We start from the raw sequence: 18615 nt of genomic DNA, 5'->3' as shown, positions 1-18615 counted from the left end.
GTGTGAAAGTGAAAAGTGAAAGGGAAGTCGCTCAGTCGTGTCCGACCTTTAGCGACCCCACGGACTGCAGCCTACCAGGCTCCTCCATCCATGGGATTTTCTAGGCAAGAGTACTGGAGTGGCTTGCCATTGCCTTCTCCGGATTTGCCTACTGCCTCTCACTAAAGATTGACTTGTATCTAGAACAAGATTTTCTGACTTGAAGACCAGTCAGTCCCTCTTTCTGAGTTTAAGGCTGCAGCTGCTTCCAGAAATCATGTCTTGGGCCTGCCCATGAAAGGACAGGAGAAAAGGTCATCTCTCTTCATCCAGGGTTGGTGGGGAGCCACTCTTGTCCCTTCACCCCATGAAGGCGGTCAGTAGGCAAGCTGTGAGGCTGGACAGGGCAGGGAACTGGAGGCCAGAGTCTTTGATTACCCTTGCTGTGTGACCTTGCGAAAGACCCTTCCCCTCTCTGGGCTTTATTCACCCTTATAATACAGTCTTTTGGATCTGAGTCCCCTTGCAGCTGGGGCCTTCTGGGATGATGAGCATTTGTTCAACCTGCCATATGTAGAGCCCTGAGCTGGGTCCTCAGGGGGATTCAAGGTCCTCCAGGGTGGACCTGTGTGGTGAGGTGGGGCTTATGGGGGACTTCACCATTCCCCCGAACAGTCACCCTCCCAGTGAATCCGCTCCCTGTCCTCTTCTTAGTCTATATACTGCTCACCTCACAGTGTTCATGGTCTTGGGCATTGTGTCCAGCATGTAGTAGGCTCTTGACAATGGTGAAATGAATGGATGTTAGAGTTTGAGTCTGCAAGGTTATGATCAGTTTGGGTGGGTGCCGGGAGGTAGATTCAGAATAGACTTCAAAGATGACAAGTAATGCTTACCAGATGAGTATTAAGGGTAACCTTGATGGATGACGATGGAAAGACAAAGTGATACGTGTCCCATTCAACCTCCTAGAAGGAAGAAAACTTTTTTTTCTTAACTCAGGAACGGGACGGAACTGTCCACATTGCTACATGATGAGCTACATAAATTGTGAAACATGCTCCATGGTTCTTTGCACCACAAGAGTGTAAAAATTGTAAAATTTTCATCAGAGTGGAGAATAAAAACCAAGAAAAACTATAAGCCCATTGGCAGAACCTGCCTGATGACAACACCTGTGAGGGAAGAACCCCTCCAAGTTAGCCAGGTGCTTCCCCCTCCTCCCACACCTGGCAAGAGGCCAAGGTTGGGAGAGGCAAGAGCTTATTTGGAGGTGCAAGTCCCTGCCTTGTTGCTGTGTCTCTCAGAAAGCATGCCGTTCCCCCGCCCTGCCACCATTTGTGATACGTCTACATCATGCCTTGTACTGTCTGTGGGTCACCCCTCTGGAAGAGGGTCCCTAACCTTCTAGTTGTTGAACCCCAGGTAATTAGAGTACCTTGATGTGTAATACCAGGCTGTAGAGGTGAGAGGCATTTAGACTTCGCTACCTGGGAAGGCCTGAATAAGATGGCATTTCAGCTGGGCCTTGAAGGATATGCAGAATTTTGACATGTGGCTATGGGAATTGGTCTTCTATGGACAGGAGAGATTGAGAGGGAGGAGAAAGTAGGAGCAGAAAGATCAGAAAAGGGAAAGCTTGAAGAAAGTGGGCAGAGGAGGTGGGTCCTATGGACATTAGGCACGCCTGGAAGCTGTGTGTCCTTGGGTGAGTCGTTTCACCTCTCTGAGCAAGGTTTCTTCCTTTGCAGAAAGGGATGTTTCTCTGTCATTTCTCTTTGTGTGGGTGACATGAGATGATGTGTGTAATCAACATTTGTCCTCATCACATCTAGGGTGCTAGGGTCTGGGAGATGGACAGACCCAGCAAGGGCGTGGCCAACAGTAAATGTCCAACTCTCTCCAGATTGGAGAGAGCTGTCAAGCCTACCCTTTATTGTGCGATGGATGAAATGTGGTGTTCAGATTGTGTACAACATTAACTTCCAAATGAGTTAATATCCCATTCCCTCTGTCCTTATATCACCTGGAAGTGAGGCTGGGGTGGGTGAGTCCCCAAAATCCCTATTGGGCAACCTGACTCACAGGGAATCCCTCTTCCTTCAGTTTTCCCTTCCCTCCAACTGCCTGAAGGTGCCAAGTACAGAACGCCCCAGGCTGTGGCCACTTCGGCCCGCAATCTACCCTATCACCTCTAAAGGGAACACTGGTTCAACCTGATGTACTGTTTGCTGTCTCCCTGTCTCTTCTATTAGACTTGGAGCTCTGGGGCTGGGCTCAGCTTAGGCTCAAGTCTCAGAGTCCAGCGCAGCCTGGTAGATGGATGAATGGCTACCGTGGGGAGCCCGGCTGAGATCTGCCATACTCCTCCCAGAAGCTGAGCCACCCCCACCCCCACCCCACCCCCCACCGCCCTGAGTCACGAATGGGCCAAGCAGCAGTCCCTCTAGAGAAGGTCCAGCCTCCCCCCAGAGATGGCTCCAAATCTTGAAGCCCGCAGTGTGGACACTCAGCAAACCCTTCAGCTCCTCCCTGAGCTAGATACTGGGTCACGCTGTCCCTAGGGGGGTTGCCCCTGCTGGGGTACAGTGGTTCCAGGCAAAGGGCTCCACCCCGAGGACCTGTGACAGTCACCTGCGAAAGGAAAGACGCCAGGGTTAGGGGTCCAGGTGACCAGGAGCTGCGCTGGCCGGCTGTTCCCAGAGGACCCGACGCCTGCTCGTGCAGAGCCTTAGTTTCCCGCATCAGTACCAACCAGACTGAGAACATCCACCTCTACCCGGTGGAGGCAATCCCGGACCGGGAGGGGGGCGTGGACTCCTCCAGGTGGGTGGGGGGTGTGACCTCGTTACTCTTAAGAGGTGAGGGGGCTGCGGCCCCGGAGGGCCCCCCTCGGCCCCGCCCCTCTGCAGCCCCGCCCCCTCGGCCCCGGGGGCTCCCCCCGCCCCCGCGCCCCGGGGGGCTCGGGCATCCTCGGTCGCGGCCGGTGCAGCTCGGCTCGGCGTCGCCATGGCAACAGCGGCTTAGGGGGCGGGGGCGACGTGGCTGGCGGGCTGGCGGGCTGGCGGGTGGCGCGGGGTGGGCTGGGCCGCGCTGCGCGGGCCGGGCCGTCGGCGCTCGGTCGGCAGGCGGGCGGCGCGGGCCGCGAGCTGCAGGGGCCGAGGCCGAGCCCGCGGCCGCCCGAGCCAGGGCGCGGGTCCCGCGCGGGTCCCGGGCCCGCCGCCGCGCTAACCCCGCCTCCCCTTCCCCCTCTTGTCGCCCCGCGCGCAGGGCTTCCTCAGCCGCCGCCTCAAGGGCTCCATCAAGCGCACCAAGAGCCAGCCCAAGCTGGACCGCAACCACAGCTTCCGCCACATCCTGCCGGGGTTCCGCAGCGCCGCCGCCGCCGCCGCCGCCGCCGCCGCGGACAATGAGAGGTGAGCCCGCCGCCGGCCCGGCCTCCGCGCGCCGCCGCCCCGGGATGCGCCTGGGAGGGCGCGGGGACAAAGCGAGAGCCGGGACTGGGGCGCGCCGAGCGCGCGAGGGCTCCCCACGCCGCCCTCCGGCAACTTGTGGGGCCACCTCGGACCGGGGAGGAGCGACGGGAGGACCCTTCTCTCTTCCCCCGGGTGGGTGAGGACGAGGTGTCCGAGCCTCGGGTCGAGGCCCGGAGGGAAGTGCCTTCCCCGAGAAGTCCTGCCTCGCCTCGCCGTGGTGGGCATTGTTTCCCGGGCGGTGTAGTGCCCGGCGCTGGGGGCTGAAGTGGCACCTCCACCCCAGGATCCATCTCCCTGCCTCTGGAGCCCTTGAGTGTCCGATACAAAAGGCATTTCGGCTGGGTTTTGCGGAGACCCAGCGGTGAGGAAAAGGGTGAACATCTGGAGGGGAGCAGCAGGGGGCTGGGTCGCTTAGGGGACACATCTGCTCTAAGTAGGGCGCGTGCTCCGCTGGGGGCTGGGGCAAGCGAGCGGGCAGTGCCCGAGGCCAAGGAAGAAGGGCCTCATCCTTTCCAGCCCCGGGCAGCTGCTCCCTCTCTCACCTCTCCACTCCCAGGGGTGTCTCCAATTCCCCTTTTCCTTTTCCCGGGCCAGACTGGAGCAGGTGTGGAAATTCCAAGGGGAGGTGGCTTGTGGGGCAGAGGAGAGAGAGGAGGTGGTTCAGCCTGCCAGGAGTCACTGGCAAGAGCAGGCTTCAGCTCGCAAGGGCAAGCCATCCTGTCCGCGTGCGGGGGCACTGGGCGGACACAGTCTCTCCTTTCAGGGCCCAGGTTCCCCTCCTTGAGCATGCCAGCCCTGGCACCCTCCTGCTTGGGCACAGGCATGGTGATGGATTCTAGTGCCAGTTAGAACGTGTCCCTGCTCGGCTAAGTGGAGGTGAAGGAATGGGCAGGCACCAAGGAGCCCTTTCAGCATTCAGCCTTGTGTCTCAGGCCCCTGGCATCTGCCTCCCTTCATAGGGCTGTGCCCCTGTGTGTGATTGGTGAGTTGGCACTCCCTGTAGGGGAGGCACAGGTAGAATGAAAATGTCTCTCCCCTCCTCCTTGGTTCCAGCAGGCAGAGGAGTACAAGTTATATAGCCCAACTCCTGCCCAAGGTAGACTGACTGTTTAACTGACCCCTAGCTTCTTCCCGAAGAGTACCCCTTTCACCCTCCAGAAGAATTACTAGACCTTTAATTTTCATCCACCGGGAGCTGCTCTCTGTAATGCATCCTAACTGCTGCCTGCGGCTGGTTTCCTGCCCCACGCTGCCAACCCCAGTCCGAGGCAGGACCCTCAGCCTTTCTCTGATGGCCAGTGCCCCAGGGGACCAGGCGTGTCCTGACAGGAAGATTTAGCTAGGCCAGAGCTCGGTGCTGGGTGCAGCCACTGCGTCTTTGAAAACCTCGATTCCCATCTTTGTTATTGTCTGGGCGGCAGGCCACCCGGTTTGCTGCCTTCCTCCCTGGTTTGCTGCCTTCCTCCCTCCGACTGGCCCCTGCCTTCTCCAGCTTTCTCCCTCGGGAACATGCCCTTCGCTGCACTTTCCTGGGTGGTGGTCAGGACCCTCTGCACCCGCATGCGAGACCTTGTGTACGTACCTAGTTTTGTGTGCTTGTGTTGGTGGTCCGGGGAGCCGGAGAGATGGCAGGCGGTCCAGCCTCTGAGCGTGTCTGCCCTCCGGGAGCAGACAGCGTGCATGCTGTGTTTACCTCCCTCCAGCGGGCAGCCCGCACTGAGATGCTGCCGAGAAATCGGCTGGCAACCCCGGGCGGAGGTCGGGACGTGGTCGAGATGACCTGGAGCAGGTCCTGCCCAGCTTGACTTCAGGTCAGCTTTGCCACAGGCCGGAGGGATGCGGAGTGGGGGCCGTGGTGGGGAGTAAAACTATGAGCCTGTTTCTAGCGCCAGTGGAGAACGGTAGCTGGAGCCGAATGTCACTGGCAGTGGTGTGGGATTGTCTTATTAATTTTCTATAAACAAAATCTGGCTTGGAGGCTTCTCTGGCACAGGAAGGGAGCCCAGATTTCCCACGGACAGGCAGAGAGATGGAATTTGAAATCCTTCTACCCAGCCTTGGAGCTGAAACAGGCTCTGCTAGGACTGGGATCTCCTGATTTGCTGCCTTGCTTAGAAATAGATTGATCGCTCCTGCTGGGATGGACGGGCAGGTATGTCTCTGGGGCAGTCCCTGGAGGCGTCCTGTTTGGAGTCGAGTGAGTAAAACCAGCTCTCGCGACCCCACCCCGCCCCCCAAGCTCATGGTCAAACCTGGGTGAGTGCAGAGATGCCTCCCCACCCCCGCCCCCGCCACTCTGACGTGGTGTGGTGCTGCTGAAACTGGGTGGACAGATCAGCTGCCTTCCGACTTGGTCTAGCAGTGAGGAGGGGGTTGAATCCTGGCTCCATGGGACCCCGCCGAGCTGCCATGCCTCTCCCTGGGAAGGGGGTAAGTGCAGAGAGAGCAGCCTCCGTGAAGGGATGGGCATGGGAAGGGGGGTGGGGGCCTCTAGGGTGGCCATTGTGAGCTGGCTCCTGTGGCCTCCTCACGTGGAGAAGGGGCACCGGGCACTCGGGGGCGGCCACCTGGGTTCTGACACTGGGTGAATCTGTCTGCTCTATGGCTGCCGAAGCGGCTTTGTTGCACGCTTTCTGCCATGCTCCGCAAACTGCTGTGTTGGGAAGGTTATTTTTTGTGCCGGGATCCTCTCATCTGGAGGTTGGAAACCAGTAGGTTCTGTTCTGGGATCTTTCGGCTCCCTGGGAACGGGAGTCTGGTCCAGGTGTGGAGATGGCGGGGAAAGGGCTGATGTCTGGTTGTGAGCCTGGAGTCAAGCCAGCCAGGGCTGGGAAGGGGGCACAGCTGGGCTCTGGGAGGTTCGAGGGCCACAGATTTGAGCCTTTATACTTATTTCCCTGAAAACAGCCTGCGGAAGTTCCCAGCTGGTGTCCAAGATCACTGGGCCCCTCAACATTCATTTCTTCTTTGGAGGTTCTGGAGATAAGCACCAAGGACAGGTAATCGTTCCCGGTGGATAATAGAAATGAATGCCGCTTCGAGGCTTCCCAGGTGAAAGGTGTGCTGGCAAAAGCATTTTTTTTTTTTTTTTTTGCAGACTGGAAATGTTCCTGCCTCATTTACAAGACAGTTTTAATGTTGGTCAAAGCGATATTGGGTGTGGTGTTTCTCCCCTCCCAGAAGATAATTTCTAACTCAGTCATTTATTTATAATGTTCCTAAGTAGCTGGGAGGGTCAGCTGGCAATACAGTGCCTTCCTCATTTTTTTTTCCCTCTGCAATGTTCTCTCTGGGCGATGCTGGCCCTCCACACAGGTGGGCAACCCAGGTGCAGGCACCCAAGGCTGATCACGTGGGGAGCAAGGGACTGACTGCCCCTTCCAGGGAATATGTGTGTTGCCGGGAGTTCCCACACCTGAAAGTTACTAAGGGTAGGATTCCGGGCAGTGTAAGACTAAGGAAGGGAGATAATTTGGAGGTAGGGGTGGGGGCTTTCAGGGACCCTGCACTGGCCCTGAGTAGGCAGAAATCAGTTCTGTCCCTTTGGGTGAGGCATTTCTTGGAGCAGGGAGAGCGAGCTTGGTGAGGAACTGGAGAAAATGGAAGAGGGGATCTGTTTTCTGTTGACAGTAGATGCAGGCAGGGCTGGGCACCCAGGCCTGGGTGTTCTTGACTCTCTCCCTCCCCTGCTGTAGACAGCGAGTGCCTGGTCTTTCTCTGCCTTCTCTTGTGTGATCTCGAGATGATCGTGCATTTCAGTGTATGGGAGTAATGGGAAGTATGTGATCTTTGGATTTGAAGCCAGGCAGTTCCTGTGGCAAGTCACCTTAACGGTTCTGAGCCTCAGTTTGCCCATCAGCAAAATGGGTCTGATGATAATCACGTCGTTGGAAACATTAATATTAATATATTCATCATGTACTTAATAGAAAATGTCCTGTTCAGTGCTGTTTCCTTGGCAACTAACACTGGGTTTTGCACATGTCTTAAATGTTTATAAAATTTTATTAAATAAGTTATAACACATGAGAGCGGTTAGACAGCCGTGTTGTAGGTTTTCAGTAAGTGGAAGTTAATATTTGGAGGGAAAAGTCAGTCCATCTTGGTAAGCCTCAGTTGTCTTCTCTGCAGTGTGGGAATAATAACATGCAATCACGTTATTACTATTCAAGAGATGGAACTAGATGCTACTGTCCCTTGAAAGGTGAAGAGGGCTGTGTGGAGGATCACAGCTACTTTGAACACAAGAAATAGCCGAGTAGAAAGACCCTGGAACTTGTCTGCACCCGAGAAAGCAAACCTGTTCTATATGTGTTTTAAAAATTGATTTTTGATGTTTGGACCATACTTCTTTTTAGTAATCTCGGCGTTTATGTTATGTCTAGTTTTTCTTTATTAAAAATGGTGCTGGTATTTAATCCTTAAATATCCATTATTTGTCTCCATCTGTGATTGTTTCCATGAGATAAAGTCTTAGAATTACTAGGTCAAAAAATACGAGCAGTTTCTGGCTTTTGATAAATATGCTTCCCATCGAGAGCCTGTAGTAATTTACACTCCCCCAAAGATTTTTGAGGGTGCCCACCTGTTTCTTCACACCTTTGAAAACATTGGGTGTCATTGGTAACACGATCTTTGTCGTTTGTATAGGCAGAAGAGTGGCATTTCTTTGTTGTTTGCATTTCTTCCTGGTTAGTCACTGAAGATTGTTTTCCTGGGTTTAATGGCCAGCAGTGCTGTGCTGCTGCTTTAGAGTCTTGTCTGTTCCTGTCCTCTGCCTTCTGAACGTTCTGACAAGCCCTTTGCAAGAGTCTTCCTTGCCCTCTTTGGCCTTCCTTGGCTCCTTCACCACCATCCATGTAGGTGGATCTTTGTTAAATGGGCCTCTGCCTTCCAAGCGGTATGGCAGGGAATTCATTAATTACCTGCAAGGAGTGCTCCCCAGCTCCCCCTCCCCTGCTCTGCTCTCCATAAGGGAACCAGATTTAATTCTTAATCCGATAATTATCGTAAGGAAACCTGGCACTTACACAACACTTTGAGAGGTCTGTCGCTGTACAGCACCGGTAAGCAGTGCAGGGGTTGTTAGATTCAGGGAAACTGAGGCACGCGGTCAGAGGCGTGGCGGTGGGACCATCCCAGAAGCCTGGTCTTGTGCCCAGGTCCCAGCCCCCCTGCAGCATGGTACTCGGAGCCCCATGGGCACCTTTGGGGCAGGGCTGACTGGAGCCCTGCCAAGGAGCACGTGATTCTGGGCTTCATCTCCAGAGGGAGGGGGAGCCACAGAACATGACCCGGACGTGGAAAAGAACCAATTTATTTCTGCTTTCTCATTTTTATCGCCCTCCTTTTAGATCTGCAGCTCCCTCGTGTGTATCTTCCAGAGATGGGAGCTGGGCAGTATTTTTAGGAACGGCGGAAATTAGCTAGTAAGGATGTGATCAGCCCCAAGCTGGGGTTTTAAAGGCTAGAGAAGCCTTTTCCTGTACAGGTGTCTGTAGGCATGTATGCATGCCTTTGACATGAACACAAGTGCATGTCTTCATATGTCTTACAGGTACGCACCTGCCCTCGTGAAGGTGTGTCTGTGTAAAGATCCTTGTATGTGTCTATGGATCTGAATTGAGGAATCGCATATAAAGCATTTGGAACAGTGCCTGGCACTTCATGTTGGGTTGGACCACATGAAGTGTTTTTGTAGGTCGATTATGGACATATGGTTCATTCTAAGCGCTCACGGAGTTCTGGCTACTGTTCTTATCGTGTCTCTTTTCTTATGGGTACGTGTCTACCAGCATGTACATTTACACACCCCCTGTTTTACAGTGTGTGTGGTATGTTCTGTGTTTGAGCTCTCACATGTGGGTATCTGTGTGCAGGTGCGCAGTTGCTGTCTGGGCGTGTGGCCGCCGAGCCAGCCAGTTTTGCGAACAAAACTGCCTGCCTTCCTGGGGAAAATCTCCCACTACTCAGCATCTCCCCGGGTCGTCAGGACAGCCACCCTCTAAGCCCCCTCGTGCCCATAGGTGCCAGCAGAGCCCAGGCCTGGATGCCAGGCCTGAGAGGTACTGCAGGGCCTTGCCCATTCTCCTAGAAAAACCCTATTTCCAGGTCCCAGGTCTGAGGATATGCAAATCGACTCTTTAATGGAATTCCTTTGCAAAATATTACTCGAACCAGAAAGTTAATTACCAGGCTCTAATTAATGGCTATTTTAGAGGGCCACAGAAGAGAACTGGAGATCACAGGGAGACCAAAAAGGCAAGAAGGAAAACATCCAGCTCCCACGGCTGGCATGGTGACCCCTCCCCAGGCAGCCGGGCCCGCTTAGCTGCTTGCCAGCCAGGCCTCCTGGGTGATCGGCTGCGGGTGAGTGGAAAAAGGGCTTCTTGCATGAAGAACCTCAGATGCTGGGTCTTCTGGCCGCTGGTCTGTCAGCCTACAAGGAGTGACTTGGGCCGAATTCCTGGCCTGGGGGTGGGGTGTGCAAATGGCCGAGGAGAGCCCGACCAGATTGGGGTGAGTCTATACCACTCCCATCCCCACCCTCTGAAGCCCCCAAAGCAGCCAGGCAACATGCCTCCGGCCTGGGCTATGGACAGGGCAGTCACCAGCCACTCTAGAAGGAAACTAACCCTTGTTAGTTAGTTAGTTAGGGCAGCTAACCCCTGAGACAGAAGGAATCTCCATCCTTTGTGGGCCTGTGTGGGTAGGAGCCTGTGGGTGGGCGCACAGCATCTCACACATACCAGGGGCGCAGTCTTGGGTGCCCCCCACCCAGGTCCTGCCTGCAGGCCACGCCACATGCCCCCACCCCGGGCATGCACATGTATGAACCTCCCTTTGTCGCCCCCACTTCCTTCCTGCTGCCACTTGAACCTGGAGAGCCACAGGCCAGGCTGGAGCAGACGAGTGCGGGGTCACAGGAACCTGGCTTCTGGCCTGCCCCACTAACTAACTCAGTGCAGTCTACCTTGGAACAGTTTGTTTCCCCAGCTCATCTCTCCAGATGGGCTGGCAGGGCAGAAATTGACCCAGGTGAAGGTTGGGTTTCCCCACACCAGGCACTCGGATGGCTGAGTTACTCCTTGTCACGATGATTCCCCCCTCTCTTGTCCAGCGGGCAGACCCCCACGGGGGTCCCGTCTAGCTCTGGCCACCTCCCACTTCACCCTGGGACCGTCACCTGCCTCCAGCTCTGACCTTTCTCCCAGGCTCAGGCCCTTGTTTTGCAGGGCCTGCTTGTAAGAGAGTGCTCCGGGCAGAGATATAGATGCCAACCTAGTAGCACAGGCTCTAATTTGATGCGACATTGTCGTGGGGAGTTTTCATACCGAGGGCAATGAATGAGTGCAGCATCTCCCTGTGCCCACTGACTGAGGGGAAGTTAATTTCATGCTCTGTCTTGTTGACATTCGTAATCAAAGCTTCGTGTTGCAGCTGCAGACTGTTAGCACGTGAAGGATGTGTGCGCCTCAGCAATTACTGTTTCCGGCGGGGGAGGAGATTAATAGGTTGTTAACAGCCCCACCCCTCTGCTCCTATTACCCTTCTTTCCCCCTTTCCCTCTTCCCCAGATTTCATCAGGAAACTCCATCCCAGCATCAGCTCTGATAAAATCCCACTCTTGTCTTGGAAACTGAGGGCCTGGCCCCTGAGCCGGACTGACCAGCCCACCCCAGGAAAATACCCAATAAAATGTAGATTCTTGGGCCCCCACCCTGGACCTTCTGAATTAGACTCTTTGGCCTAATTGTGTTTCCCCAAAGTGTGAGAACTGCTGTCCAAAGTTTGTGCCTTTTGCCGGGGACAGGGCTCTGTCCTAGCAACTTGCTTGCTGCTGCTGCTGCTGCGTTGCTTCAGTTGTGTCCGACTCTGTGAGTCCCCATAGACGGAAGCCCAGCAGGCTCCCCCGTCCCTGGGATTCTCCAGGCAAGAGCACTGGAGTGGGTTGCCATTTCCTTCTCCAATGCATGAAAGTGAAAAGTGAAAGTGAAGTTGCTCAGTCGTGTCCGATGCTTCGCGACCCCATGGACTGCAGCCTTCCAGGCTCCTCCGTCCATGGGATTTTCCAGGCGAGAGTACTGGAGTGGGTTGCCATTGCCTTCTCCGAGCAACTTGCTTAGGCATTGCTATATTCTTCTTGATTCCTCATAGTAAGAGTATTTTGTGTTTCGCATTTCACTGAAACTCCAAGAGGGGAATGTTCCTGGCCCAAAGTCACATACTGGGGGGCCCCAAACCAGGAGATCCATTCCCTGGTTGAGACCTAGAATCCTCCCGTGAGCATGCTGTGCCCTTTTTTATTAAGGTTGTGATGTTTTTTGAGATTATCTTCCCCCTTTGATTGGAGTCCTTCCTGCACTTGCCCAGGGCTCCCTGCTATGAAAAGCACTTTCACCCTGTGCTCCAGGTCTCCAAAGGGCACTTGGAGCAATTAGGGCTTTTATGACTATGGTCTGCTTTCTCCAGGGGAAGTGGGTGAGGCTCAGAGAGGTATAGGGAGTCAGAGCTGGAGCTGGGATGTGTCTCCTAACTCCAGGTCCAGTGCTTGACCCACCTGAGCCACTGAGGCTCCCTGCTCTTGCCGACTTCCCTGTTATAAGTGGTTCAGAGAGGTGTACTTAGTCCTCTCTGGAATTACCAGGATCAAGTGAGTAACGTGATTCAAGCCCAGGTCCACCGGGTCAGAGCCCGTAGGATAGGACTAGCTCAGTTAGGGCTGGACCAGGTGTCCTTGGGCCCACCTGGCAGTGGAGCTCTCTAAGGACAGCCTGGAGAGGCTCAGGGATGAGAGTGGTGGTCTGTGCAGAGGCCCTGGAGAGGCCAGGCGGGCAGCGTAAGCTGTATCCCCAGCTGGGGAGGCCAGATGCCTGCTGAGGTTGGGGAGAAGGATGGGGGAGGGTGGGGCAGGGGAATCTGGGCCTGGGGGGTGTGGAGCTGGAATGTGAACCCACGACTACCTTACAGCCCCATGCCCTGTACTGCCAGCTGCTGGGAGGTCAGCAGGTGTAGGCTGGTCCAAGGCCTGCTCCACCCACTGCTTCTCTTTGAACCTCAGTTTCCCCATCTCAACAAAGCAGAGCAAAGACTAATATCTCAGTGCCTGGGACTCTGATATTCCTGGAGGGAGGGCGCCCAGCACAGGGGGGCGTCTTGTCTTTCCTGGGCTTTGCTGCAGTCCCTTCAGGTCGTGAAGTCCCTGGAGGTGGCGTGGAGCTAGGGGGGCCAGGATCCCTTTCATCTCTGCACTCTTCATGGCAAGCTTCTCTGCTGAGTGTTACAGTATCACCACCACCCACTGCCCTGCATGGCCACGTGCTTGATGGGCCGGGCTCCGTGCCCTGTGCCTTTCTGTGCTTTCTCACGCCATCCTTACACCAGCACTCTGAACCATACTGCTTGTCCTCATTTTTCAGAAAAGAAAATTGAGGCCCAGAGAGACTGAGCCACTTGCCCAAGTCACACAGCTCGTAGGTAGGACCCAAACCCAGGCAGTCAGGCACTATTATCAAAGGGCCCTCCATCAACTGCTGTTCTCATGCTGTCTGTTTTCCAGACGACCTGCTCAGTTGCTAATATCGCTAACCGCCCTGCCCCTTAGGGAGCGTCTGCCGCGTGCCAGACACTGTGTGTTGCCTGTACATCACCTCTAATCCTCTTCACTCCCCTCTTTTCATCCCCCCAACCCCATGTTACAGGTGCTGAAGCTGGCCTCAGAGAGGTGAAATCACTTATAGGGATTACCCTCGTGATGGATTTAGGATCTAGGCCTCTGGACTCAAAGCCAGGGCCCTCTCCAGTGTAGTAGCTGACATGATGGGCAGATCCCATGGGCTAGGCCTGCTCTCAGCACTTCACAGAAAGGGACTCACTCCAACCTCACGACAGCCCGTGTGCTACTACTGACTGTTGTTATCCCTGGTTTACAACCAGGAAGCGTGGCCTGCCCAGCGGGAATGGCAGAGCTAAGATCCTAACCTAAGAAGCGTGGCCCCCAAGTCTGTGCTCTTCACTACCGCACAGGCCTGCCCCTCCCTGTTTTACAGATGAGGATACTGAAGCTCCAGCAGGTCAAAGCCACTTGCCCCGATCAGACTGCAGGTGGGTGGCAGAGATGGGTCTGTACGTAGATGTTTCCGGAGTTTTACTGGCTCCCACGGGCTTTCTTGGTGGCTCAGCGGTAAAGAATCCGCCTGCAGTGCAGGAGACACAGGAGACATGGGTTCGATCCCTGGGTCGGGAAGATCCCCTGGAGGAGGAAATGGCAACCTACTCTAGTATTCTTGCCTGGAGAAGCTCATGAACAGAGGAGCCTGGCAGGCTACAGTCCATGGGGTCGCAAAGAGTCGGACACTACTGAAGCGACTGAACACGCACACACGGACCTGGGAGAGTGTCCTGGGCCACCCCAGGCTCTGCAGGAGGCTGCTATGGGTGCTGAAGTTCTGGAAGGGTGGAGGAGTGTGGCAGTGGAGGCGTTCCTTCCTACTGGTCTCAGTGGGTGAGGTCCTCATGGTGGGAGGCTAGGGCTGGCTCAGGGACCATCCCCATATTTGCAGTTGCTCAGTGATTATAAATGTCTTTCTCCGTGGGTGCCCCCAGCAGTCTGGGCCCCCACACCTCTTTTGCTCTTGGCAGAGCGAGAGAGCACGGCTGCATTTAGGTCTGTTGATTGATGACCTTGGGTGAGGTGGGGGGGTGACAGAGGTCTTGGGTGGGCTCACTGGCCTTGCATAGCGCACCACCCCCACCCCCCACCCCCACCCTTCCCCAGATCAGCATGATCACTCTCCTCACTGCCCAGGAGGATGAGAGAAAGCTGTGATGCTGGTGGGCAGGGCCTCCCAGTCCAGGCTTTGATCTGCTCACGTGTGAAGACGGGTGCGTCTGGCACCGAGGCCTCTGGCTGGACGGGCTGAGGGGGCTGCTAGTCATGCAGCCAGGTTCCCAGCCCACCCAGTCGTCTGTGGACCTGAGATGGTGCTGGGCACCTGTGCGGCTGCCCGACCTCAGGGCGGGACTGAGCCAGGGGTGGCGGTGGCTGGGCCATGGGCGGGGGCTCTGCCAAAAGCCCCACCAACACGCTATCGGTGGTCATGTCTAGCTCCTCTGCGCATGTGAAGTGCACGTTTATTGATGATGGTTGTTTATGAGACTAGTGAAAACCTATTTCACAAATTTCAGAATCAAGGGATGTTGAACCTGGCGGGGAATTCTGTGAGCGATCTGTCCAGAGTTCATCAGACTCAGCTCCTGGTTCCTGGGGGTGAGACTGGAGGTTCCCCTCCAAAGGCGTCGTGGGCATCCTCACTCTAGGCCCTGAGAAGTCCTGCAGGAAAGAAACCGGTTTCATCTTTTTTAATCCGGGGTTTCCTGTCCCCCACCCCCACCCCGGCAGCAGTAGTATTCTGCAGAACCTTCTTGGGTAAACACTAATTTGAGGTGTTACCTCTCCTTAGAAGCGTGCTTTTTAAGAGGAGACTTTGGAAGTATTCCATGCCTTGAGGACCTGTGGGAGCAAGCCTTGAATGATGGCCTTGCTGGCCTGGCAGCAGCTTTGGGGGTATATTATTTTTTTGGAAAAAGACACCTGCAGGTCTTCAGAATCAGCTACTAGCTATTCTGAGTGTGCGGTGGGGTCTGGCTCTGTTCAAAGCCCTCTGTGAGCTCAGAAGGGTGGGGGCTTTATTCCCCCTTTTCTGGGCTGGGTGGCTCCCTTCTTGTACCCAGCTGCTTGGGCTCTGGGCACCCCCTCCCCCCTGGACTCCTGCAGAAGACAGCAGTCGGGCAGAGGCTGCCCACTGATTTGCATAATTGCACCGTCCCCTGAATAATTAATAAAGCTCTGTCCTTGCTGGGAGCAAAGTCTGCGCCATTATGGATGGGTTTGCCATGGATGGGTTTGTCTGAGCTCTTTCAGGGAGCCAGTGGTTCCTGGACTTGTCAGCCAATGCTGGCATGGAGCCCACCCCCAGAGAGAGGAGAGGGCACTGGGGTGGAGGTGTGTGTCCACGCGGCAGCATCGTGGGCAGGACCAGTCCTGCCTGCTGCCTTCTTCTAGGATCCACACCTGGGGCCCGGACACACAGGCAATTTGAGATTCTGTATTCACCCACTTTCTGTGGTCCCATAGACTCTTCTACTCAGAAACGGTCGACTGTTGTGGAGACTTAGCCCCGCTTCCGGGTAGCCTGGAGGAGGCCCTTGCTGACCCAGAGGGTAAGGGTGGTGATGGTGAGTTTTCAGGCAAGAGCAGGGAAGGAGGAGGCATTTCTGCTTGAGACTTGCTTCTTCTTGAGTCCCTCCAAGTTTCTGGGCTTGTTAAGGGCAGGGAAGGACTGGGAGTGACTCCTCCTGGACACGTCTAAGTCCTCTTTTTACGTTGTCTCACTGAAGTGAGTTTTTGCTCTGGTCTTATGGGTTTGTCTCCCTGTCTTGCTGGAAAGGGAGGTGGAGGGCTGGGTCTGCCCCTGACCTGTCATTGATGCTGGGGAAGGTCCTGTAGTCTGTCCAGTCAGGATTGTACTTGAAAGTACATTGTACAGTTGTACTTGAGAGTGCATTGTACTTGAAGGTTGTATTTGAAAGGCCTTGTTTTCTTCCCTACGTCCCCTAGTCATGATCCAGAACGCCCACAGGAATGTTTCCCAAACTGGGTTCTGTGGAACACTACATCCTGGCAGATGTTAACGGGCATTTGTGATGAGGTGATTCAATAGTCTATACAGGTCAGAGAGGCGTCCAGTGAACCAAAGCAAGTACATTTCTTCAGTGCTTGACTGCTGGGAGCCTTTCCTCTGCTGTTGTGCATCTGGGTACACAGGAGGGTAAACAGGATGCTTTGCTTCCCGAATTCTTGGACCATCCAGGGTCTGCTTGCTCATCACCAGTAATGGGGAGATGCCATCCCCTTGCCGGGCAGTGCCAACTCCTGGAAACCTTCTCTTTGGTTAAGCTTAGCTGGCCAGCACTTAGGTAGCACTTTGTTGTTTACTGCATGGGGCTCATACCAACTAGGCGGGTGTCAGGGCAGGCATTATTCCTTTTACAGATAAGCAAACTGAGGCCCCGAGAAGGTCATTATTCCACCCAAAGCCACATAGAAAGTAGCCGAGCTGGTATTTAAACCCAAGTCTGCCAGCTGGACCTTCAGCTCTTTCCCTTGGCCACCAGGAAGCCATTTGCTCCAAGGGTAAAGATCAGTGTGTCTGGTGGCATTGGTCCCTAGGACCTTGGGGATCTGTTACCTGAACAGCCCCTGTCCCAGCTTGCCTCGAGTGAGTTTCTGAATTTGGAGGTAGGAGAAGTGCTAACCTCTGGTTTGATAGGATCCCAGCTGTAGGGCCTGGTTTGGGAGCCATATGACGATATGGCTCATCATCCCAGTTCATCAAACCGTCCCTGGCTCTCACCCTTCAACTTTTTGTTTTTACAGGTGGGCCATGTTTGAGGTGCCCTACTAGCTGGGTAGGGCCCTTGTCTTGGGCTGGAGATGGTGGTCAGGGGGTAGAAGAGGAGGAAGGTGGGGGGAGGTCCTGCCATTGTGTCTTTCCCTGGGCCTTTCTGAGCACTACTAGCCCGGCCTGGTGGGTGGCCAGGGGCAATTTGGGGTGGGGACCTGTTTATTGCAGGCTGGTTTGGAGCCTGCGCTCAGACAGAGGTGTGCAGCCTTAGGACTTAGACCAAGTGTTTCACATCTCAGGAGTCTCCTTGGGTCACTAGTGCCACGTGCCCCAAATCCCATGGAGAGTAAGCCACACAAGGGCACCCTGATGGACAGAATTTTGCTCTGCCAACACCTTGACCTAGGTCTGGATCCGACTCCCTAACTTCCTGTGTGACCTGGGACAAGTCACCTCATCTCTGAACCTCCGTTTCCTCATCTTTAAAGTGGGTGTGATGATGGTACCTGCCTCCCAGGGTTCTGACCCTGGGACAGACACAGGGTCCCGTATGTCCCATGATAACGTCATCATATCATTTCGTGTGCACTTACTCTCGCACGTGTGCACACCCGTGGTTTTGAGCTTCCCCTGGAGACCTCAGGATCCTGTCGGCAGATCCAGCCCCACTCTCCTCACGTCCAGCCCATGATGGAGGAGGAGGCAGCCCGAGACAGGCCTAGAGAGACGTCGTACAGACTCTTCTCCCACTTAGAAAATCAATATTCTGTGGTCTGCCTAATTGCTCTGTTGCTGCTAAATGAGTCATTATGTAGGGAAAATAGCAAATGCATTGTGAGATTAATGGGAAAAAATAGTTGGCAAATGCTTTGCTTCTGAAACTCCAAGAAGGTGTTACTACGAGAAATCTGGAGAGCCACGTGGGGCCAAGTCCTGGGAGGCGGCCTCTGGTAGGTGGCCAGGGGCAGTTTGGGGTGGGGACCTGTTTAGAGCACGCAGCCTCTGGGGTTGTGAGGCTCCAGAGGTGCCAGACAGCCTGAGAGGGCCCGTGCAGGGCACGGCGCTGAGTAGGGTATCACAGGGGCTGGAAGCAGGGGTGCCTGGGTGGTCAAGTCTGGAGCTGGGGTGAAACACGGAGCTCCGAAGGCCTGTTGCGGGATGTCCTTCAGTTAGGGGCCCCCATGGGCCAGGCCTGTCCTGCAGCTCTGTGTGTGATTGCCGTGAAGGCCTGTGTCCTGAAGGCACTGGGAGCCCTGGAGGACTTGATCTGTTGGGGTGGTGGGGGTGGTGTCCCCAAGGAAGAGAGGGGTGGGCTGAGCTCGCAGTGAAGAGCCTTCTTTGCAGGTGGAAGAGCTTGTGCAGACCTGTGGGTCTGGGAGCAAGGGGTAAGAGAGGGCCTCACAGCATGCCTAGAAAACGCACATTTTCCTATTTTACGTGTGAGGAATCGGAAGCCGAGGATGGCTAAGAGACTTTCAGAGACCTGCACAAGGTCATAGAGCCTTTAAATGGCCAAGTCTGGACTTGAACCTGAAAAGAAAGTGTTAGTTGCGCAGTGTGTCCAACCCTTTTGCGACCCCATGGACTGTATAGCCCACCAGGTTTCTCTGTCCATGGAATTCTCCAGGCAAGAATACTGGAGTGAGTAGCCCTTCCCTTCTCCAGGGCATTTTCCTGACCCAGGGATCGAACCTGGGTCTCCTGCCTTGAAGGCAGATTCTTTACCATCTGAACCACCAGGGACTTGAACTTGG

At 55.0% G+C, this 18615-nt stretch overlaps 1 protein-coding gene across 9 annotated transcripts in view; it reads left to right on the top strand.

Annotated features, from left to right (window-relative positions):
- The window catches only part of DAB2IP (DAB2 interacting protein), a 211903-nt gene that overhangs the window by 120307 nt on the left and 72981 nt on the right, over positions 1-18615 (top strand). For 7 of the 9 annotated variants that reach the window (XM_055400008.2, XM_055400006.2, XM_055400016.2 and 4 more), the window contains exon 3: positions 3250-3395. The exons of the other annotated variants lie outside the window; for them this stretch is intronic. In XM_055400008.2, coding sequence (XP_055255983.2) covers positions 3250-3395 — 146 coding nt within the window. The remainder of the gene's footprint in view (positions 1-3249; positions 3396-18615) is intronic. 9 annotated transcript variants of the gene reach the window in all.

Source organism: Moschus berezovskii, chromosome 11 (assembly GCF_049115385.1).
Source record: "Moschus berezovskii isolate FMDL1 chromosome 11, NW_MosBer_1.0, whole genome shotgun sequence".
Taxonomy (NCBI): domain Eukaryota; kingdom Metazoa; phylum Chordata; class Mammalia; order Artiodactyla; family Moschidae; genus Moschus; species Moschus berezovskii.
The sequence above is the reverse complement of the archived record's forward strand: the minus strand, read 5'-3'. Positions and strand labels throughout refer to the sequence as shown.